The sequence below is a fragment of the Panthera onca genome, chromosome B3 (assembly GCF_046562875.1).
Source record: "Panthera onca isolate mPanOnc1 chromosome B3, mPanOnc1 haplotype 2, whole genome shotgun sequence".
Taxonomy (NCBI): domain Eukaryota; kingdom Metazoa; phylum Chordata; class Mammalia; order Carnivora; family Felidae; genus Panthera; species Panthera onca.
In genome coordinates this window covers 58,839,132-58,863,805 of record NC_138344.1, presented here as the reverse complement: position 1 = coordinate 58,863,805, position 24,674 = coordinate 58,839,132, and the positions used below count along the sequence as shown (strand labels likewise).

At 36.5% G+C, this 24,674-nt stretch overlaps 1 protein-coding gene across 3 annotated transcripts in view; it reads left to right on the top strand.

Annotated features, from left to right (window-relative positions):
* Window positions 1-24,674, top strand: part of CTDSPL2 (CTD small phosphatase like 2) — an 82,840-nt gene that overhangs the window by 19,843 nt on the left and 38,323 nt on the right. For all 3 annotated transcript variants that reach the window (XM_060618700.3, XM_060618697.3, XM_060618699.3), the window contains exon 2: window positions 7,355-7,564. In XM_060618700.3, the coding sequence (XP_060474683.1) occupies window positions 7,379-7,564 (186 nt within the window). In that variant the 5' untranslated portion in view covers window positions 7,355-7,378. The remainder of the gene's footprint in view (window positions 1-7,354; window positions 7,565-24,674) is intronic.

The window sequence follows — 24,674 nt, the reverse complement described above, 5'->3', positions numbered from 1 at the left end:
AACGGACTGAGCCACCCAGGCGCCCCTAAGACTTTTATTTTTAAGTAATCTTTACTCCTAATGTGGGCCTTGAACTCACAACTCTCAAGATCAAGAGTTGTATTGCTCCACAAGTAAGCCAGCCAGGCACTCTTGAATCTTTGAATCTTTTTTTTTTTAAGTAGGCTCCAAGTGCACTTGTGGGAGCCCAGTGTGGGACTTCAACTCAACAACCCTGAGCTGAGATCAAGAGTTGGATGTTTAACTCACTGAGCCACCCAGGCGCCCTGTGTTGAATCTTTTTTAATGTGTGAAAATATTCCATCTTTGTTCTATCTGTTCATTTAATTTTTTGTTCCTTTTTTAGTCTAGTTTAGAAATGATTTTTTGTTCTTAATTTTTTACAAGTTCTTTTGCTTCTTTTCCCTTTCCTTAAATCCTGGTTAAAATTGTTCCTTAGTATTAATGTCTTTAAGCATACTTGGAAATAGTGTGTAGATGTGATATGCTTTTGTGGATTTATCTTTTGCAATCTTACTGTCTGTAGAAAGTTAGAGATTTTATTTTGCTTCTCAATTTTTTTTTTTCCTCATGACTGTATGGGCTCTGATCTAATTTCTGTTACTTTTTAATGTGAAATTCGTTTCCTTGAACTTTTGGAAAGAGGTTTGGTTCAGGACAGTTGTTGACTTAAACGGAGCTTTCTGTTATTTTCTTACCATGTTAAAAAATAGGGAAGATTGCTTAGTTTATGTTCCTCCACCCCTCTTTTTGTAGATGTTCTCTTTGCTTTTCTCATTTGATACTGCCCTACTCTATTTTGACTTAATTCAGTTTTGTTTCACTGCTGAACCTTGTCGGTAGCTCTGATAATAAGGTGTTTTGGTTTTTTTTAATGTTTATTTATTTTTGAGCAAGAGAGATAGAGTGTGAGCAGTGGAGGGGCAGAGAGAAAGAGAGGGAGACACAGAATCTGAAGCAGGCTCCAGGCTCTGAGCTGTCCGCACAGAGCCTGATGCGGGGCTCAAACCCTTGGACCGTGAGATCATGACCTGAGCCAAAGCCTGATGCTTAACTGACTGAGCCACTTAAGTGCCCCTTTTGTTGCTAATTTTTAATGGAAAATATCAAACATGCACAATGTAAACAGAATGGCATGAAGTCCTATAAAATTATCACTCTTTTTAAGTAGTTACTAATATTTTGTATGTTTTTTAGATTTGTATCCCCACCCACTCCCAACTTCTTGCTGGCTGGTTAGTATTGTTTATAGGAACTTTTTACAGGTACACATTTTTGTAAAATTTACATACCTTGAAATACATAGGTTTTAGCTATAAGTTTTGACAAATAGATCCATACTCTGTTGCATACAGGTCATTTCTTTTCCCCAAGGCAACTTCTATTTTGATTTTTCTCCTCAGATTATTTTTGCCTTTAATAGAATTTCTTTTTAATGGTGTCATCAAATATGTACTTTTTTGTGGCTGCCATTGCTCAGCATAATGTCTGAGATTCTTTCATGTTGTTGATGATAATGATGATCATTGCTGTTTTCTAATTATTCACTGTGTAAAGACACCACAGTATTCATTTTTCTGTCCTTGAGCATTTTTGTTGTTTCCAGTTAGGGGGGCTATTGTAAATAAAGCCTGCCAGGAACAGTTTTGTAAAAGTATCCTGTGGGCATGTTTACATTTTTTCTTGGATAAAAACTTGGATCAAGGGGTGAGGTGTTGTTTGAAAGAAATTGCTCAACTTCTACCAAAAACCTTATATTCCCACCAGCAGAGTATGAGAGTGCTCATTGTTCCACATCCTTGCTATCATTTGTTGTCAGTCTTTTTAATTTTTGCCTTTCAAGTAAGTGTAGATTAGTATTCTGTTTTGATTTTAACTTGCACTTCTGATGGTGAATTGTATTGAGTATTATCATTTCATATGTTTGTGGCCAATCATCTAGCTTTTATGAAGTCTCTTCTCAGGTCTTTTTAATTTTTATGAAGTCTAGTTAGTAGTTTTTACTTTTATGGTTTCTGCTTTTGTGGTTATTTTTCATGCAATGTCATGTCCTTTGCAAAGAGATAGTTTTACTTTTTCTTTTCTAATGTGAATTTTAAAATTTTCTTGTTCTTGCCTGATTCCATGGCATGAACCTCCAGTGAAATGTCAATAGAAGTGGTGAGAGTGGACATCCTTGTCCTAGTTTTTACCTAAGAGGAAAGCATTTAGGTTTTCACTATGCGGTATGATAGCTGTGGATTTTTCGTTGCTGCCTTTTCTCAGGTTTAAGAAGTTCCCTTCTATTTCTGGTTTGTTGAGTATTTTTATTGTGAAAAGGGTGTTGGGTGTGGTCAATTGCGCTTTTTTCTTCTGCATCAGTTGAGATGATCATACGGAATTTTTCCTTTATTCTTTTAACATGGTGTATTATATTGGTTGAGTTTCATATGTTAAACCAGAATTGCATCCCTGGAATAAATTCCACTTTGGTCATGGTGTGTAATCCCTTTATTAAGCCGCTGGATTTGGTTTGCTAGTATTTTATTGAGGATATTTGCATCTATGTTCCTAAAGGATTTGGTTTGCTAGTATTTTATTGAGGATATTTGCATCTATTTTCGTAAAGGATATTGAGTAGTAGTTTAATTTTTCTTGTAGTGTCTTTGTTTGATTGTGGTATCGGAGCAATGCTGACCTCATAGATTGAGTTGGAAGGTATTCCTCAATTTTTTGGAAGAGTTTGAGAAGGATTGGTGTTAATTCTTCAGACATTTGGTAAAATTCGCCAGTGAAGCCATTAAAATTGGACTTTTCTTTGTGGGAGGTTTTTAATTTTTTTTTTTTTTTTCAACGTTTTTTATTTATTTTTGGGACAGAGAGAGACAGAGCATGAATGGGGGAGGGGCAGAGAGAGAGGGAGACACAGAATCGGAAACAGGCTCCAGGCTCCGAGCCATCAGCCCAGAGCCTGACGCGGGGCTCGAACTCACGGGCCGCGAGATCGTGACCTGGCTGAAGTCGGACGCTTAACCGACTGCGCCACCCAGGCGCCCCTGTGGGAGGTTTTTAAAGAAATTATCACTAATGCAATCTCTTGGATTTTTTTTTTTTTTGGATTTTAAAGAAATTATCACTAATGCAATCTTTTGGATTTTGTTTTCTTGAGCCCATTTTACTTGTGTCTCTATAGAAATTAATCCATTTCTTCTAGGTTGTCTAATTTGTTGGTGTACGATTGTTCATAGTATTCCCTTAAAATTGTTTTTATTTCTGTAGGGTTGGTATTAATGAGCCATCTTTCATTCCTGACGTTAGTGAGTTGAGTCTTCTCTCTTTTTTTTCTTCGCTAGTCTATTTAAGGTGTGTCCGTTTTGTTGATCTTTTCAAAGAACAAATTTTTGGCTTCACTCTTTTGCTTATTTGTAAATCATCTACTTGAGTTCTTTCTGCTTTATTCTTTATTTCCTTCTTTTTGCTTGCTTTAGATTTAGTTTGTTTTTCTCTCTATAGTTTCTTATGGTGAAAAGTTTTGTTACTGACTTGAGATTTTGTTTTTGGTTTTTTTTTTGGTTCTTTTTTGTTTTTTACTTTTTAAAATTTATTTTTGAGAGAGAGAGAAGGGGAGGGGCAGAGCGAGAGAGGGAGACACAGAATCTGAAGCAGGTTGCAGGCTCTGAGCTGTCAGCACAGAGCTTGACACAGGGCTCGCACCCACAGACTGCGAGATCATGACCTGAGCCAAAGTCAGAGATTCACCCCACTGAGCCACCGAGGTGCCCTGAGGTTTTTTTTCTATTATAAGCATTTACATAAATTTCCCTCTGAGCACTGTTTTTGGGGCATCTCATAAGTTTTGGTATTTGTGGTTTTGTTTTGTTTAATCCTGAAGTATTTTCTAATTCACCTTGTGATTTCTTCTTTGACACAATGCTTACATATTTAGGAGTTTGTTTAATTTCTGCATATTTCTTAATTTCTCGTTTCTTTCCTTGTGATTTCTAATTTCATTCCAGTGTAGTTGGAGACCATATACTTGTATGATTTCAGTTCTTCTAAGTTTATTGTGACTTGTTTTGTGTCCTGACATGTAGTCTGTCCTAGAGAATATTATGTATTGTGCTGTTGTTGGATCGAATGTTCCATATGTATCTCTTAAGTCTAGAGAATTGTTCATGTCTTCTATTTCCTTATTGGCCTTTTGTCTAGTTCTGTCCATTATTGAAAGTAGATATTGAAATACCCAACTATTGTTGAATTGTCTATTTTTCGCTTTTGACAGTTTTTACTTAATATATTTTGAGACTTTGGTGTTAGGTGCATATATGTTTATAATTTCCCTCTAAATGCTGCTTATTATATCCCAGACATTTTGATGGTGCTCTTTGGTTTTTTTGGTCCAAAATTTATTTCCCTTGTGCTTTTATTTCCTCTTCTCCCCACCCCTCTCCTCCTCCTCCTCCCGACTAATGATTTATTTATAAATATATTTTTAAATTTTCAAGTATTTGGTACTTTTTAAGATTTTTGTTTTTGATTTGTAATTGTGGTCAGAGAACATACTTTGTAAGATTTTTCTTTAAATTTATTTAGCTTTTTTTATGTGTCTCAGCATATGGTCTATTGGTAAGTATTTCATGAGAAATTGAAAAGTATATGTTTTCTTTATCTGTTGCCTGAGTAGTCAGTTTTGAAAGTTCATGAGAGGGGCGCCTGGGTGGCTCAGTCGGTTAAGCGGCCGACTTTGGCTCAGGTCATGATCTCGCGGTCCGTGAGTTCGAGCCCCGCGTCGGGCTCTGTGCTGACAGCTCAGAGCCTGGAGCCTGTTTCAGATTCTGTGTCTCCCTCTCTCTGAACCTCCCCCATTCATGCTCTGTCTCTCTCTGTCTCAAAAATAAATAAACGTTAAAAAAAAAAAAAAAAGAACATGAAAGCTTGACTGCCCCAGCCCTTTTAGACCTATTAAGTACACCTTTTACAGTTCACTATTGGAATGGACAAAAATCTTCTACATTTCAACTCTTTCTTTAAATGCTCATGTCTTTCTTTCTAGTAAATGCTCACTGGTTATTTTTGAGTTCAAAGAACCTTTCTCCTAAGCTTTCCCAGAAATGTCTTCACTCTTCTTCATGTGGAGTGATGTAGAATTTTATATATACACTATGATATATATATTTATTTGCCAGACTTATGATTCTCATGGGCAGAGATAGTTTTCATCCTTAACATTTTAGTAGCAGATGACCAATAAGTATTGCAATTTTAATGAGCCAAACTCTGTAAGACTGGACTTAACCTATATGCTTTTAGTCTTTTAAGACCTACTTTACCTTAGTGCATTATTTCATAAGGTGTTATAATTCCTATTTGATGATTCTGGGTTTAAGATAGATTCATTCCTAGGTGTTTTGTTTGTTTGTTTGAGAGAGAGAATTTTAAGCAGGCCCCACTCCCAGTGAGGAGCCCTGTTGGGGGGCCAGGGAGGGAAGGCTCGAGATCATGACCCACTGAGTCACCCAGGTGCCCCTCTGTAATTTAAAAAAACAAATTTTTTCCCCCAAAATACCCAAGAATAGGGGCGTCTGGGTGGCTCCGTTGAGCTGCCGACTTCAGCTCAGGTCATGATCTCACAGTTCGTGTGTGAGTTCGAGCACTTTGTCAGGCTCTGTGCTGACAGCTCAGAGCCTGGAACCTGCTTTGGATTCTGTGTCCCCCATTCATGCGCGCGCGCTCTCTCTCTCTCTCTCAAAAATAAACAAACATTAAAAAAAAAAACCCAAAACAAAAAAGACCTCAGAATAGAACCTGTGTGGCTCAGTTGGTTAAGCATCCAACTCTTGATTTTCACTTGGATCATGGTCCCAGGGTCGTGGGATTGATCCCTGCATGGGGTTTTGTGCTGGGCATGGAGCCTGCTTCTCTCTGCTTCTGTCTCTGCCCCTTCCCCACTTGCTCTCTAATTTAAAAAAATTACAGAAATTGATTAAAAATAGTTTTGAGAATTCCCCCTTGCATTTGCTATATGCGAATTTTCCTTTTCTAAGGAGTGCTGTGCTGAAGAATTAAGGAATTAAGACATCATTTACATACTTTAAATAGGATTTTAAAGTAAATAATACATGCCTTGAATGATAAATCACTTTAGAATTAACTTTGACTCTTCAGGGAAAAAGGCAGCATTTTTTATTTTGGGATGGCAAGTTACAACTGAGTACCATTTGTTTATAGGGAAAAAAATAGTTGTTTGTAAAGGTGTGTAGGGACTTCTCTGATGAATCCTTTGAGTGTGGGGTTTTTGTTGGAGTAGATTGTGTATGTGTGTGTGTATGTATGTATAACTTCCTAAAAGTTTCTAACATTTTTTCTGTGACTGTTGATTTAGTAAAGACATAATGTCTTAAGCTTAAGTCGGTGAAGACTACCTTTTGCCAGGATTTTTGGCATCTTTAGGCGTTGGGAATGCTTAAAAGGAGTTAGACTTTTCTGTGAATGCATTCACTATTGTGAGTAGCATTAATGTGCTCTGCAGTTTATAGTCTTTTCTAATTCCTTTTTCATTTTGAAGCTCAGGATGGTAAGATGAACGTATTCTTTATATAAGTGAAAAAACAGTTAAGTGACTATAGTTTAGCAGTGATTGAAGTAGGATTGGAATTCACATTTCTTAATTCTTTGGTAATTTTTATATTCTGTTTCAGATTCTAATTTAGGGTATATTCTTAACTACCTCTGTCTTGATACAGTTTTGTCAGCCATTTTCTCATCTATAAAGTGAGAGTTCAAGTAGATTGCCTCATAATTTCTTTTTGATGTGAATTCGATTTTTAAAGTATCATGTGTGGTAAGATAAAATGATCTTATAAAATGAATGATTCAACTGCTCTTTTTACACTTGCATGATTATTGATCATTAGAATCATGCTCAGGTAATTAATTCATTCATTGAGGGTTTTCCCACTACATTATGAGCTCCAGAAGACAAAAATCTTCTGTATGTGGTTTACTGTTTATGAGGTTCTTATCCTAGCCCAGTGCCTTGAATGTTGTAAGTGCTCAATAAATGTTTCTTGACTGAATGGTTGAATGAATGGTAATATTGGCATGGGTGGAGGTTGCATAGTGCTGTGGAAAGAGTATGCGCACTCTTTGGTGTTACTCATATTTTTATTAGATCATAGGGTAAAATATTTCAGAAGTTGTTGGGAAGGTTACTTGGGATAGTATGTAAAAGTTCAAAGCATCCTTTCACTTAAAATTTTGGTTTCTTAATTTAATCCTCTGGAGACCTACACCAAGGGATTTTTATTATAGAAGGTGGGCACATTTGGCCATGCTAGGTTTAATTTTAATAACCCTTGTTATTTTTCTCTCGTAGTTTTATATGTGGCACCCATAAAAGATGAGGCTGAGAACACGGAAAGCTTCTCAGCAATCAAATCAAATCCAAACACAACGCACTGCTAGAGCAAAGAGGAAATATTCAGAGGTTGATGATAGCCTGCCTTCAGGGGGAGAAAAACCACCGAAAAATGAAACTGGCTTGTTGTCTTCAATTAAAAAATTCATTAAAGGAAGCACACCCAAGGTAATGGTTTTACCTCGTACTTAAAATTGAAGTTTAGGTTATTTTCTTTAAGCATGCAAAGATGAGAAATCTTAATATTTGCTAGTAGATTAAGGAAATGTCTACATTTTGGTGTTATTTTAAGAGTAGTAACATGAAAAATATATAATGGCCATTCAAGAAAACATTACTTATTCTACTTAACTGACCCACTTCACCTTCTGTTTTTTCAGCATAGTATTATGAAAAGCAAAAGAAATTTTTCCTTATTTTATGTGAGTTTAATTAATACATTGTTTAGGGAGATGATTTCTCTATCTGAATTGTAACACTTGTACACTGAAAATGTATTACTTCATTAAGGTGGGGGGAAAGTTGTTAAAAAATGGATATGACCAGGAGTCACATGCTTCACATTCATACTCTGGACCAACTTGAATGATCTGAGGAAATTCTTTACCCCTCTGAACCTTAAGAAGACAGTAAAATGGGACTAATTTTAACTGCTTTGTCTGCCTCAGAGTTGTTTTTACATTAGATGGCAAACAGAAAAGGCAGTTTGAGAAATTTTAATGCACTCTATAAATAGTGTTATTATCATTCATTGTATGTATTTAACGTGGACACTAATGAGTAATCCAAGATTCGGGTTAAAAAAAAGAAAGGAACTTGATAGAAAGATAGGTTTTTCCTATGTTTTCTGACTTCTCTTTGTATTCTCTTCCTTCCTTTCTTTTTTTCCTTCTTTCTTTGTTTCTTTCTTTCCCTTCCTTCCTTCCTCCCTCCCTCCCTCCCTCCCTTCCTTCCTCCCTCCCTCCCTCCCTCCCTCCCTCCCTCCTTCCTTCCCCCCTTTCTTTCTGAGAGATCATGTGCACAAGCTGGGGAGAGGGGCACAGGGAAAGAGGGAGAATCTTAAGGAGGATCCCAGGACCCTGAGATCATGACCTGAACCAAAATCAAGAGTCAGATGCTTAACCAACTGACCCATCCAGCACCCCTGTTCATATTCTTTTGATTTAGGCATTCTTTTATTTTTTATAATGTTTATTTATTTTTGAGAGAGAGAGTGCTAGTGGGGAAGGGGCAGAGAAAGAGGGGGACAGAGGATTTGAAGCAGGCTCCGCACTGACAACACTGAGCCTGGTGGGGGCTTGAACTCACGAACTGTGAGATTATGACCTGAGCTGAAGTCAGATGCTCAACTGATTGAGTCACCCAGGTACCTCTGGGCATTCTTTTATTAATGTGTCATCATAGCGTATCATATCATGCTTTTTTTCTCCTTTAGTAGTAAGATCTGTCTTTGTTAGTTAGCAAATTTTTGCCTGTGTCAACTACACATCCAGGGTTTTCCTACAGAAATTTGTTTGTTTGTTTGTTTCTTTCTTTCCCAAAATCTTGGATTTTTCATTAATGTCTACTTAAAGGTCTTAAGTTAAAAATAAAAGATGTTAATAAATACAATAGGGCCAAACCTGTTTGCAAACTAATGTCTTATTCACTAATTTGGGGGGGGCAAGAGTTTTCCCGCAGCCACAAAATCATTTAATTGTACTCTTATTCATTATAGATTTTTAAATTATATTCTATAAGGTTATTATGAAAATTAGTATTGGAATGTCTTGCTAAAATCAAGGTACATTTATTTTTTCTCCCAGTCTACTAACCCTATGTTAGAAGTAAAGTAAATAATTAGCTTGTCGTGTATTATTCCTATTAAGCTTATACTGGCTTTTTAGTCGTTATTTCTTATTATCATTAAATCATCTTTTTGATAATATATTCTAAAGTTTTATTGAGAATCTATACATTGCTTGCTTATGTTCAGTATCTTGAATACAGTGTTATCTTTTTCAAAATTTGGGTGGGGATTGGTAATTAATGTTTATTGAATATATTTAATTAGGTGCTTTATATCTAGTATCTCCTTAATTCTTATAACTATCTTGTTATTTTATAGAAGAGAAAAATTTAGGCCTAATGAATTTAGGTAACTTGCACAATGTCAGTAACAACAATAATTGTAATAAATGTCCGAATAAAAAAGAACAATAAAGAACAAATAGAACAGTAATGACTATCAGCAATTGAGCAATTAATATGTGTCATGTATTGTTCTCAGTGCTTTAAGCATAATAACTTCTTTAAGACTTTCAAACCATATGAAGTAGGTGCTATCATCTCTATATTACAGATGAGGAAACTAAGGCACAGGAAGTTAAATAACTTGTACAGGGTTACTTAGCTTTAAGTGGCAACACTGGCATTAAAGCCAAGAAAGCCTGGTTTCAGAGCCTACATTTTAATCCCAGTATGCACTACTGCCTCTACAATAAGCAACAATACTGAGATTTTAAACCCAGGTACAAGGGCCCCTGGGTGGGTCAGTCGGTTAAGTGTCCGACTTAGGTTCAGGTCACGATCTGCATGGTTCTTGAGTTTGAGCCCCAGGTCAGGCTCTGTGCTGACAACTCCGAGCCTGGAGCATGCTTCAGAGTCTGACTCTCTCTCTCTCTCTCTCTCTCTCTCTCTCTCTCTCTCTCTGCCTCTCCCCCTGTTCATGCTCCCTGTGTCTCAAAAAATAAATAAATGTTAAAAAAAAAATTTAAACCCAGGTACCTTTGACTCTCATACCTTTGACACTCATATAGTGCTTTTTCTACTATACCATCCTTTCTCAAAGTAGCTAGATAATGTCTTAATAGAATCTTGTGTAAGGATTGAAAATTCTTTTTGATGAAAGCAAGTAAGAGTTGAATATTCTATGCTACCTAACCATGTTGTCATTTATTTATATTCTATCATCATTTCAAAGCTGCTTGAAGCTTATTCTTTTTATAGGAAGTTTTTCCTTCTAGTATTTTTTGCATATATTTTCATCTTCTGTTTTTATTCTGGCTGGATAATAAGCTACTGCTCTTACCTCTACAAGTATCCTTTTAAAACCACGTTAGACAACTCCTTGTGCTGTCTCTTTTGTTTTTTTGGTTCCTTTCGTTTTTGTCTGCTTTTGGACTTTTAAAGATACGTGGCAGGGCCCCTGGGTGGCCCAACTTCTGCTCAGGTCATGATCTCACAATTTGTAGATTTGAGACCTCGCATTGGGTGCTCTGCTGTCAGTGGTGAAGAGTCCACTTAGGATCCTTTGTCTCCCTCTCTCTTTCTGCCCCTCCCCAACTTGCACTCTCTCTCAAAAATAAATAAACACTAAAACAAAAAGGTATGTGAACTCTTTAGATAAGCCTTCTTTTGAGCTGTAGTCCTTTCTAAGGTATCTAACATTGCTTTCATGCCTGTCTCAGGAGCCCGACTTTTTTTTTTTAATGTTTATTCTTGAGAGAGACAGAGACTGAGTGCGAGCAGGGGGAGGGGCAGAGAGAGGGAGACACAGAATCCGAAGTAGGCTCCAGGCTCCGAGCTGTCAGCACAGAGCCTGATGTGGGGCTCGAACCCACGAACCGAACCATAAGATCACGACCTGAGCTGAAGTCGGACGCTCAACCAACTGAGCCACCCAGGTGCCCCAGGAGCCTGACTTTTCGAATGTGCTCTCCTCATATCACCCTACTTTTTTGCTCTTTTGTTTACTATTAAGATGTCTAGGGTCAGTGGCTGTGGGTGCTTGCTAGTTTACCATCACTGACTTGTTTTTATATTTTTATATTACTACCAAGTTTTATAATATGTATTCTAGTCTTAATTTTGTATAAATTAGTCATGAGTGTATTTAGGTAAACCAAACATAGGTTGTTAATTTATGAATATAAGGAGTGTGTAGTAGTTTGCTAGGATTGCCCTAACACCAGAGACTGGGTAGCTTAAACAACAGAAATTATTTTACAGCTGAGAAGCTAGAAGTCCAAGATCAGGGCATCAGCAGGTTGGTTTCTTCTGAGGCCTCTCTCCTTGACTTGGATGGCTGCCTTCTTGTTATGTTCTTCATAGTTCCCCTCGGTCCTTTATACTGTGTTGTAATCTCCTCTTCTTGTAAGGACACCAGTCATAATTGGATTAGGGCCTATCCTAATAGGACCCCATATTTTATTTTATTTTATTTTAATTTCATTTAATTTCGTTTTTTTTAAATATTTATTTTGAGAAGTGGGGAGGGCCAGAGAGAGAAGGAGAATATCTAGCAGGCTCCATGCTCAATGCAGAGCCTGACACAGGGCTTGATCTCACAACTGTGAGATCATGATCTGAGCCAAAATTAAGAGTCAGTCACTCAACCCAGGCACCCCCCCCCCAAATGTCTCCATTTTAACTTAATTACCCCTTAAAAGGCATATTTCCAAATATAGTTATATTCTGCAGTTCTGGGGGTTAGGACTTCAACATATGAATTTGATGGGGGACACATAATTCAGCCCATAACAAGATGAATGAAATCTCTGCTCTCTTTCAAATCCAGATTTTATGATTCAAACATTTACTTCTCTGATTTCAGAATTATGCAATTGTCAACAAAAGCACTCAGGAATTGTTGACATGCAGTCTTTCTGCTTTTAGCATAATGAGATTTCTGATCTATATTTGAAGTGAAGTCCTTACAACTAAAATATATTTGCTTTATACCAGGAATCTCTGTATACATTTCCAAATAGTAGTTTCTAGAGTCTTTCCATAACAAAATGGTCTTTCCTCCGTTCTTCTCTAAATACTGTTACACTGTTGTAGCTAAGGGTCATCAGTTTGCCTATGGTTATAATTCTAAAGAAATAATAAAATCTTTCTGTTATATTAAATGTTTGCTTGTTTATTTATTTATTAAGGTTTTATTTTTAAGTAGTCTCAACACCCATTGTGGGGCTTGAACCCAGAACCCCGAGAACAAGAGTTGCATGCTCTGCTGACTGAGCAAGCCAGGCACCCCTTAAATCAGCGTTTTTAGATTTTTTAAGTATAACCCTCAGAAAGAAATCTAGCTTTTACTACATTCATGTATGTGAAACAAAACTCACCCTTAACATATTTGATGTGCTGTGATTTTTCTTTTCTCTTCTTATTCCCCTTTTAAAGATGATTTTAATACCTTAAATTAATTTCACGGTCCACTGTGCGGTTGTACCCTGTGTTTGAAAAACTCTAACTAACCTTTGTACTACCAGGCTTTGTGGTTTTATTGGGAATTTTCTTCCTTCCTACCAAAGTTAATATAAGTCAGTCTCTAGACCTGTTCTTTAACATCTTAGATTAATGAAGTACTTTACTGTTTATTATGGAATGCAAAAATTAGAACATCAGGTTGATTGGTTATACATACATTAACATATATAGCAGATAACTATAATTTTTCTTATTTTCTGATCTTTAGACATTTTATTTTTTTTTTACTTACTGCATTGGTTAGGACCTCTAGTACAGTGCCCTGTAGAAGTTGTGAGAGGAAACACCTCCTGTTGCTCATCTTAGAGAAAAGTTTGTTTACTATTAGATATGGTATTAACTAAATGTTTTTCATAGTTATCTTTTATTCATTTGAGGAAGTTTCCTTTTATTCCTGGCTTTCTAAAAATACCGTGTTGAATTTTGTCAAAGACTTTTCTCCATCTATCGAGATGTTCTTCAGATTTTCTTTTAAATTTTAAATTTGCATTAAATATTTTTTAATGGAAAACCAGACTTGTATTGTTGGATTTGGTTTGCTGTTTTTTGTTTTTTGGTTTTTTTTTTAGGGATTTTTATGTCTGTGTTCATGAGGTTTGTGGTCTGTAGTAGTTGAGGATCAGGACGGTGCTTGGATCTTAAAGCAAGTCAAGAATTATTCCCTATACTTTTTATTTCCGAAATAACTTATATTGGCTTAGTATTATTTTATCTTCAAATAAGTAGTAGACTTTATTGTGAGATAGCTTTTATTATAAATTTGATTTCTGTAATTTATATGGGGCTGTTTAGCTTTTCTATTTCATATTTCAGTTTTAATCATATGTGTTTCCCTAACTGGCTTAGTCAGTACAGCATGTGACTCTTGGTCTTTGAGTTTGTGAATTTGAGCCCTATATTGGATGTAGAGATTACTTAAAAAAATAAGTAAAATCTTTGGTGGGGAAAAAACATTGCTAGCTTGCTGGCTATGTGCAGACAGCTTGCTGGACTTGGTTTCTGGGCTATAGTTTGCCAGCCAGCCCCTTGCTTAGATCATTGATACAACACTTTTCCCCCCATAATGTAAGTTTTTTTTTTTTAAGTTTATTTATTCATTCTGAGAGAGAAAGCACACTCAAGTGGGGGGTGGACAGAAAGGGAAAGAGAGAATCCCAAGCAGGTTCTGCACTGCCAGCACAGAGACAAGTGTAGGGCTCAAACTCACAAACTGTGAAATCATGAACTGAGCCAAGATCAAGTCAGATACTTCACCAACTGAGCCACCCAGGCACCCCGTAAGTTTTTTCTTTTAAGTTTATTTATTTATTTTGAGAGAGGGGGAGAGTGTTCCAGCCAGGGAGGGTCAGAGAGAGAGAATCCCAAGCAAGCCTTATGCTCTCAGTGCAGAGCCTGAAAGGGAGCTTGAGCTCATGACCTGAACTGAAATCAAGAGTGGGACGCTTAACCAACTGAGCCACCCAGGTGCCCCTCCCCTGATGTAAGTTTTATTTTATTTTTTAAATATTTATTTATTTATTAAATGTTTATTGTATTTATTAATTTTTTTTAATGTGTATTTTTAAGAGACACAGAGGGACAGAGGATGAGTGGGGGAGGGACAGAAAGAGAGGGAGACACAGAATCTGAAACAGGCTCCAGGCTCTGAGCTGTCAACACAACCCTGATGCAGGGCTTGAACTCCCAAACCGAGAGATCATGACCCGAACCGAAGTCTGATGCTTCGAAGCATCAGTCTGATGAACCGAAGACTGAGCCACCCAGGCATTTCAAATGTTTGTTTATTTTTGAGAGTGAGCATGTGGCAAAGAGAGATAGGGGGACAGAAGATCCAAAGCGGGCTCTTGTGTTGACAAGCAAAGAGCCCTTTGTGGGGCTCGAACTCACAAACCATGAGTTCGTGACCTGAGCTGAAGTCAGACGCTCAACCGACTGAACCACCCAGGCGCCCCAAATGTTTATTTTTGAGAGAGAGAGTGCCAAGTGGGGAGGAGCAGAAAAAGAGGGGGACAGAGGGTCCAAAGCAGGCTCTGCACTGACAGTAGCGAGCCCATTGTGGGGCTGGAACTCACGGATCATGAGATAGAGACCTGAGCTGAAGTTGAATGCTCAACCTACTGAGCATTCCCTGGCAACCCCCAGGTACCCCCCTAATGTAAGTTTTAAAGCTGTGAATTTCAAAGTACTGCTTTCCCATGCATTCTGATAATATATATATATATTTTTAAGTTTATTTTAACTTCAGTTAGTTAACATACAGTGTTACAGTGTACAATAGAGTGATTCAGCAGTTCTATAAATACATCACCTGGTGTTGCTTATCTGATTTTATCTTTATTACCGTGTGTGTGTGTGTGCACACGTGTGTGCGTGTGTTTTGTGACTTATTTTCTGACCTGTGGATTATTTAGAAATGTGTTATTTAATTTCCAGATATTTGGGCATTTCTTAGATCTCTTCTAATTGTTTTCTAATTTAATATTGTGATCTAGGAATATACTCTGTATGATTTCATTTCTTTGGTATTTTTTTTATACTTTCTGGCATATAGTCTATCTTGGTGAGTGTCCCATGTGTATTTGAAAAAAAATGCATATTCTAGAATTAATTAGTGTAAGTCAGGTTCGTTGATAATATATTTTTTTTTCTTTTAGTTTATTTTGAGAGAGAGTGTGCATGAGTCGGGGGAGGGGCAGAGAGAGGGGGAGAGAGACAGTCCCAAGCAGGCTCTATGCTGATAGTGCAGAGCCTGAAGCTGGGCTCGATCTCACAAACCATGAGATCATGACCTGAGCTGAAATCAAAAGTCGGGCACTTAACCGACTGAGCCACCCAGGCACCCTGATAATATTTCAATCTTCTATATCTTAAACTTGTTTTATCAATTGCTAAGAGAGGGGTGTTAAAAATCTCCAGTTGTTATTGTGAATTTGTCTACTTTGCCTTTCAGTTCTGTCATTTTTTTGTTTCTTCATATATTTTTAAGTTCTCTTGTTAGGTGTATATACATTTGTGAGGAATATAAATTGTTCTTGTTACCACTGTGAAATGTCTCAATATCTCTAGTAATATTTGCCTTGAGGTTTACTTTGCCTAATACTTATATAGCCACACAACTTTATTAGCATTTGCATGATATAGTTCTTTCCTTTTGTGTATAAATATACCCTATGTATTTATATTTAAGTTGACATATTGAGTTAGATGTAATTATTATGAGTTTATTAATCTTACTCTGTATTTACAACATTGTTTTTCTGTTTTTCCTATGCCTTCTTTTGGTAAACTAGTTATCTTTTAGAATATCATTCTATCTCCTATGTTAACTTTTAGAAGTTAACTTGATTGAGTTACAATTATACACAAACACACTCATTTAAAGTATATATTGTCATGAATTTTTAACAGATTTATACACTCATGCCCAAAAACCCTTACAGTCTTTGCAGACAGTTTCACAGTTATCACCCTAGACAACCATCTATCTGCTGTTGTTATAAATCACATAAATCTCTTCTGGAGTTTCATAATGATTGTAGTCATATAGCATCTCTTACATCTTTCACTCCGTGTAAAGTTTTTGGAGTCACTTAAGTTACTGCGTGTCTTCATACTTTATTCTGCCCTCCATCCAGAATTCTGTTGGTGTGAGTATACTGCATAACATAATTTGTGTCTCCATTTGGATTGTATATATTTTTTGGCTATCATGAATAAAGCTGCTATGAATATTTGTGTTGAGCCCATGTATGGACATATATTTAAGTTAAAAAGATTGGTATTGCTAAGTCATATAATGCATGTTAATTTTTTTTGTTGTTGCTTTATTGAGACCTACATAATTAGCAATACCGTAAAACTCACCCATTTAAGGTATAAATTCAGTAGCTTTCAATATATGCACAGTGTGCATTTGTGTTGTAGCATATATCATTTCATCATTCCTTCTTATTGCCAAGTAATAATATTCTATAACATGGATATACAACATTTTGATTATCCATTTTATCAGTTGATGGACATTTTCACATTTTGGCTATTATGAAGGTGACTCCTGGTGAACATTCACATACAGGGTTTTTTGTGGAAATCTATTTAAAAAAAATTTTTTTTTAATGTTTCTTTTTGAGAGAGAGAATGTGCGTGCAGGTGGGGGAGGGACAGAGAGATAGAGACACACACACACACACACACACACACACACACACACACACAATCTGAGGCAGGCTTCAGGCTCTGAGCTGTCAGCACAGGGCCTGATGTGGGGCTTGAACTCACAGACTGCGAGATCATGACCTCAGCTGAAGTCGGATGCTTAATGGACCTAGCCACCCAGGCGTCCCATTGTGGAAATCTGTTTTCACATCTCTTGAGAATATACTGAAGAGTAGAATTGCAGGATGATATGATAATTCTGTGTAGCTGTGTAGCTTTTTTTTTTTTTAATGTTTTTCTTATTTTTGAGACAGAAAGAGACAGAGCATGAACGGGGGAGGGTCAGAGAGAGAGGGAGACACAGAATCTGAAGCAGGCTCCAGGCTCTGAGCTGTCAGCACAGAGCCCGACGCGGGGCTCGAACTCACAGACTGTGAGATTATGACACATCATGACTTGAGCCGAAGTCGGACGCTTAACCAGCCGAGCCACCCAGGCGCCCCCCTGTGTAGCTTTTTAAGGACTTGCAGACTGTTTTCGAAAATGGCTGCACCATATTACAGTCCCACCAACAAAGTTAAAGGTTCTAGTTTCTCCACATCCTCAACAACACTTGTTATTGTTCTTTTAGGTATAGCCATCTTAGTGAGTGAAATGGTATTGTGGTTCTGATACATTTTCCTAATGACCTGTGACATTGAGCACTTTTCATGAGCTTGGCCATTGTAACTTCTTCAGAGAAATGTCTTTTAAATCTTTGTACATTTTTAAATTGGGTTTTGTCTTCTTATAATTGAGTTGTAAGAGTTCTTTATATATTTTAGGTACAAGTCCCTTGTTCCATAAATGACTTGCAGACATTTTCTCCCATTCTTTTAGACCCCTTTGAAGCACAAAAGTCTTAAATTTGATGAAATCAAGTCTAATTTATTTATTTTTTGTTGTTGTTGCTTATATTTTTGGTGTCATGTCCAAGAAGCTATTGCCAAACTCAAGGTGATAAAGTTTTAGGCCCGAATTTTCTTAAAAGTGTTATAAATTTTTTCTTGCAAGCTTCAGAGTTTTTTTCTTATACATTTTATAGTTTTAGTTCTTATATTCAACTCTTTCATCCATTTTGAATTAATTTTTGTAGATGGTGTGAGGTAAGAGTCCATCTGTATTCTTTTGCATATTAATATCTGTTAGTCCTAGCACCATTTGTTGAAAGACTCTTTAACTTTTAAGAAGCTGTTCAGTTGTTTTCCAGAGTATTTGTACCATTCTTTTTTTTTTTTTTTTTTTTTTATTTGTACCATTCTACCCAGCATTGTTTGACTGTTCCAGTTGCCTATATCCTTAGCAATATTTGATATTGCCAGTCTTTTTAATTTTAGCCTTTCTACAGGGGTGGGTGGTTATCTCATTGTGTTTTTATTTTGTATTTCCCTGATGATTAATGAAGTTGAATGTGCTTATTGGCCATATGTGGATTTTCTTTTGTGAACTGCCAGTTCAGATTTTTTTTCCCCATTGGGAGGGGGTGACTTCTTAACTTTTTTCTTGTGATTTCCATTAGTAGTTTCTTTTGAGCAAGTGTTCTTAAACTTTTTGATCTCAGGCTCCTTTACATTCTTAGAAATTATTGGAAACTCTAAAGAACGTTTGTTTATGTGAGCTATTTATCAGTATATCTCATTAGATATTAAAACTGAGGAATTTTGAAAATATTCATTTCTAATTGCAATTATAAATCCATTACATGTTAATACAATAATATGTTTTTAAGTATTTCCTAAAAACAAAAAGGAAATTAATGGGAGCATAACATTATTTACAGTTTTGCAAATCTCTTTAATGTTGACTTCATACAAGGTAGTTTGTTATCATTGAAGCACTTAAAACCATATTTGCATGTATGTTAAACAGAAGAGTACTTTACTGTCTTTTTTAGATAATTTTGATAGTCTGTTGATACTATACCAAAACTTGTCAAATGATTTCATCTTGTTCCAAGATGAAATTTGAAAGGACTGCAATAATCTTTTCGTTAGTCAGTCTTACACTTGGAATGTGTATGTATGGTTTTGTAACACTATACACTGATTGTTTAGAAGATATTGGTTCACTGAATTATGTAGATCTTTGATACACTGATATATTTCATTAATCAGTACTTAAAAATTACATTTCTGAACATCCCCATTGATCTCAACAGGATAGTTTTTAAGTACTGGGAAAGTGTCAAGCTTATGGTGCTGGGTCTAAGTTTTCTAAAATTCGAATTTTTGCTCGAAAGCTCAAATTTTATTGTTGGCAACAAAAAGTGTCAGTTTTTCTTGAAGTGGCAGGCTTACTTTGTTCACTTTTCAGAAAATACTGGGGCACCTGGGTGGCTCAGTTTGTTAAGTGTCCAACTTTCGCTCAGGTCATGATCTCACAGTTTGTGAGTTTGAGCCCTATGTCCGGCTCTGTGCTGACATCTCAGAGCCTGGAGCCTGTTTCGGATTCTGTGTCTGTCTTCCTCTCTCTCTGCCCCTCTCCCACTTGCACGTGCTCTCTGCATCTCTCTGTCTCAAAAATAAACAAACATTTAAAAATTTTTAAAAAGCCTACTTCTAGTAAAAATACTTTTCCATCAGAAAAGTGGTGTAATTCAGCTTATAATCACTCAGATACTTTTTATCAAGACAATTGTGGAAGCACAAGTTTGCAGCTGTAGTATTTTATTGCACTTACCATCCTACAGGATGTTAACACATATTTAAGGGTTGAGATTAAATTAATCTTACAGCTTCAGCAGGGACATTCTTAAGTCGAACTGGCTTTATCCCCCCTGCCGGTGCATGGCAGTAAATAATACGGTAACTATTGGGTGTCATTGCCTTAATTTGTGCTAAGGTGACAGTAGTTATATCTACCATTGCTTTTGCACAGTCAGCACAAATGTTCAACATGTTATTTCAGGATAAACTGAGACACAAAAAAATTACTCCCCATTTGTGTTTATTACCACACATTCACAGTAAAGAAGATCTTTGATAATTAGTTGATGCTAGTATTAGATAAATATAGTCAAAACAGAAAGTCTGGCCATATCTGTAAGGCAAAAGTACAATTCTACAGACTAGATACTAACTAATTTCCTGTATTTGCAGGTAAGTCTTTAATTCAGAGTTACTTTATCTCTGGGAAGTGAAAGAGCCTGTTTCTTTCATTGACTTTTTTATTCACCAGGCTTCCAGCAATGTCTACTGTGCAAGAGTTTATAAGTCTCTCAGATAGTGAGTAATATGTGCACATTTTCAACCAGTGCAGTATAACTTACTCTTTAAGATATTTCAGTGGTAGTTCAGTTTCTTGTTTGTCTTGTGGGGTTTTTTTGTTGTTGTTATTTGTTTTTGTTTTTGTTTTTTTTAATTTTTTTTTCAACGTTTTTTATTTTTATTTTTGGGACAGAGAGAGACAGAGCATGAACGGGGGAGGGGCAGAGAGAGAGGGAGACACAGAATCGGAAACAGGCTCCAGGCTCCGAGCCATCAGCCCAGAGCCTGACGCGGGGCTCGAACTCACGGACCGCGAGATCGTGACCTGGCTGAAGTCGGACGCTTAACCGACTGTGCCACCCAGGCGCCCCATGTTTTTTTTTTTTTTGAGAGAGAGAAAGCAAGAGCACAAGTGGGAGAGGGGCAGAGAGAGAGAGAGAGAGGGAGACACAGAATCCAAAGTGGTCTCCAGACTCTGAGCTGTCAGCCCAGAGCCTGACACAGAGCTTGAACTCATGAACTGTTAGATCATGGCCTGAGCTGAAGTTGAACGCTTAACCAACTGAGCCACCCAGTCACCCCTCGGTGATTCAGTTTTTTTAGTTTGAAAAATTACAACGATTTTTGGCTTTTAAAAACTCGATGTGTACATTTAAAATATTAAATTCCTTTTTTAAATGTTGAATGAGTGTTCTCAAATGATAGTGGAACTGAATTGGCACCATAACTTTGAGTATGTTCTATTATATAAGGCATGATGAAACAATAATATTTATACAGCTAAAGGAAAATAGCTTTATCATATTCTTATTTGTAATTTGCAGTTTGATCCAGATTCTTTAGAGTAGTTTTCCCCTTTTGTGAGTCAAGAGAATTCTATGTCAGTTTCTTCTTCGCGTCAGTATAATAATGGAGTGAAACCACAAATTGTCTAATCTCCCTTTTTTAAAATTCATTGTTAATTATAAAGTTATGAATTTTATTGTAAATTTTTAGTAAATTTCAAAATAAGTGTTTTAGACAAAAAAAAAATTTTTTTTTTTAGAGAGAATGCAAGTGGGGGAGGATAGAGAGGGAGAAAATCCCAAGCAGGCTCCACACAGTCAGTATGAAGCCCGATGTGGGGCTTGAATTTATAAGCCGTGAGATCATGCATGACCTGAGCCAAAGTCAGACACTTAACTGACAGAGTCACCCATGCACCCCTAGACAAAATTTTAAAAACCTAATTTGGTATTACTGCAAAGCAAAATATTCAGCGTACTCTTATTATGTTTCCATATATATACACACATATCTACATATATATGTATATATATATATGTATATATATATACACACTATTAAAAGCTTTAAGACTTCAATATAATAATTTACTGGATCATAATGAGGCTACAGAGATTATAGCAAATATGACCTTTGAAGATAGCTAGTAAAAGTACAGTAGTAGTGAACACAAAGTCTTTTATATTTCCTCATATATTTGCCTTAGTGGTGTTCATTCCTTACTATAGGTTTAGGATCCCATCTGGTATTACTTATTTTATGCCTAAAGAATTTCATTTAGTACTTCTTGTGTAGATCAGCTGCGAAGAATTCTGTTTTCTGTCTCAGAATGACTTTAAAGTGAGCAATTAAAAAAAACACTTTATCTCTTACCAGTTTTCTTATAGTTTTATATCTGTACATTCTGAGCCTATGGTCATTCCATACTATCTTTTAATCCTGTTTTATCTTAGTTACAAAGGTTCTACATACGTTCACTATGTTTCATGCTTATCCTCAGTTCTTATGTCATTGTCTGTAGTCATTTTTGTTGTCTGAAGCTCATTTTCTGGTAGATGCCACAGAGAGTACTCCTGGGAACAATATTCTTGCACATTGATAACAGTACTCTTTAAGCTTGAAAATCAGTTTTGCTGCATATAAAATACTCGGGTAGCCTTTTCTGTTTGTGATTATTTTAAATGTTATTCCATTTTATTCTGACATAAAAGCATTGCTGTTGGAAGTTTGATGATAATCTAATTTTTTACCTTTATAAATGAAGTGATTTTCCTTTGATCTCCAAAGGGTTGGTTTTTTTTTTCCCTTCAAATTCTATGAAGTTTAGGATATATTTTGTTTGCTTTTCTGGGTTGATAGTTTTAGTTAAACATATCTTTCAACATGTAATTTAAAATCTTTTCTTTGTGGAAAACTTTCTGTTACTTGTTCTGTTGCTATACTTTTGATTTGGTTTCCTTCTTCAGGGACTACTATTTTCTGTCTATTGGATCTTCTTTGTCTGTCTTCAGTATTTGTAATATTTTGATGTCTTTAAAATTTTTTCCCCCATTTTATCTTCTGTTTCTTTTAAAAAACATAATTTAGGGGTGCCTGGTTAGCCCACTTGATTAAGCATCTGACTCTTGATGATCTCAGCTCAGGTCTTGATCTCAGGGTCTGATCTTAGCTCAGGTCTTGATCTCAGGGTCGTGAGTTTGAGCCCCATGTTGGGCTCCATGCTGGGTGTGGAGCCTACTAAATAAAAAATAAATAAATAATTAAAGACCTAATCTGTTGTTTACTCACTTTTATGTCTGTTCTAGTTCAGTCTTTATTTCTGATATTACAATAAAGCATCCTTCTGTATCTTAGAGCATAAACTCCTGATGTTCAAGGCCCATCTCTTTTTTTATCCCGAAATTCAGAACTGCTATAACATAGGCACAGCATGACTAAAATAATGAGGATGATGCCAGGTTTTTAATTTTCACTTTTAAGAAAAAGTTGATCGTTTTCACACTGTGATTTTTTTTTCTTTTATTTCTAATTATTTTGTCTCTGATTTGAAATTTTCTAACTCTTGATGTGTGTCTCGTATCATTTTCTTAGTAAGTCTTTTGCTTTGAAATAAGTTATAATTTTTATCTATAACGCTTCTTTTACTGGTGTCATTATATATATGCACACACACAAATATATGTGTTTTTTTAAATTAAATATTTATTTATTTATTTATTTATTTATTTATTTATTTATTTATTTTTGAAAGAGGGAACATGAGCAGGGGAGGGTCAGAGAGAAAGGAAGAGAGAATCCCAAGCACGATCTTCTCTGTCTGCATGGAGCCTCATGTGGGACTTGGTCCCGCAAACTGTGAGATTATGACCTGAGCCGAAATCAAGACTCAGACACTTAACTGACTGGGCCACCCAGGCACCCCCACAGGGTATCTTTTCTAACTAGTTTTGTGTAGTGTTAAAAAATATAGTGATTACTTTTTGAGTTTTCCTGTCTCTTTATTCTTACATGTTTATCTGAAACTTCGCTTTTCTTCTTTTGTTTCTTTGCTACTCAATTTTGATTCCATTCCCAGCAGTTTCCCCTTAGTGTGGAGCCCTGTTCTAGAAGAGAGCCTTAGTTGGTCAGTTTTAGGAGTTCATAGGAGCTGTTGTTTCATTCTCACCATGGACCCCTTTGCTATTAGATTGGGCACAACTTTTTCCCCTGTCTTAACATTGACCTGCCATGCTTTACATTGAATACCTACCTTTTAGCTGTTTTGGGCTTCTCTTGTTCTCAGGTGTGTCACACACCTTGTTGATCCCTTTATTCTACACTAGTGCATGTGGGCATTCAGGTATGGTGGCTGTTGGTTTGTCTTCATCTGCTTAGAATTTAAGGGAGATAGCTTGTCCCCTTGTTTTTGCTGTTATTTTGACCTTGAGTTTTTGTTGCCTCTTTAGTTCTGTGTGTTTCCCTTGGGATTCAGAGATTTAAGAATACTACCTTCCTGGTGGATGGCTCAGTCAGTTAAGCATCTGACTCTTGGTGTTGGGTCAGGTCATGATCTCATGGTTTCATGGGTTTGAGCCTGGAGTTGGGCTCCGCTCTGGCACTACAGAGCCCGTTTGGGATTCTCTGTCTCCCTCTCTCTTTGCCCCTCTCTCACTCACACTGTGTCTGTCTCTCTCAAAATAAATGAACTTAAAAAAAAATGGCTTCCTCTTCCTCCTTAGAGATGTAAGCTAAAATATTTTTACTTTCTGTATGTATTTACATACTTTATGTATGCAAAAATACTATATGTATTTTTAATTGACCACAGTATCGTCTCTTCTGCTACAATAAACATGTAGTTCCACAGTATCAGCTAGCTTAGACTATTGGTAAATAGGGGAATAGTGTCAGTATAACATGGGTGATGTATTGCTTTATACATGATTTTTTCCTGAACTGGACAAGGGGATCCTGAGTAATGGGAGTTGAATTTTATATTTCATCAGGAAAGTAAAAAACTTTCAATTCAGCTGCTACAGAAACAAAAGCCCCACACACAGACACACACACAGTTTTTAATTAGAAGTGATAATTAGCAATGGGGGGTTGCCTCCTAGAGAGGTACACTGTGATCTAGCAGAGACATTTCTCACGTGGCAGTTTGCATTTCCTTTTGTGTCCATCTTTGCCCTACTGGCTTAAAGCTCCTCTCAGCTCCCATAAGCCCTTGTTTCTCCTTCTGTTTTTATTACCTTTTATTAAGCCCTGAGGTAGCATTTCAGCTGCTGTTAGCTGCCTCACTGGGGTGTCCAAGTTATCTCTGGAGGTGTCCCAATCATTGTTTTTGTTGGTGCTATGGT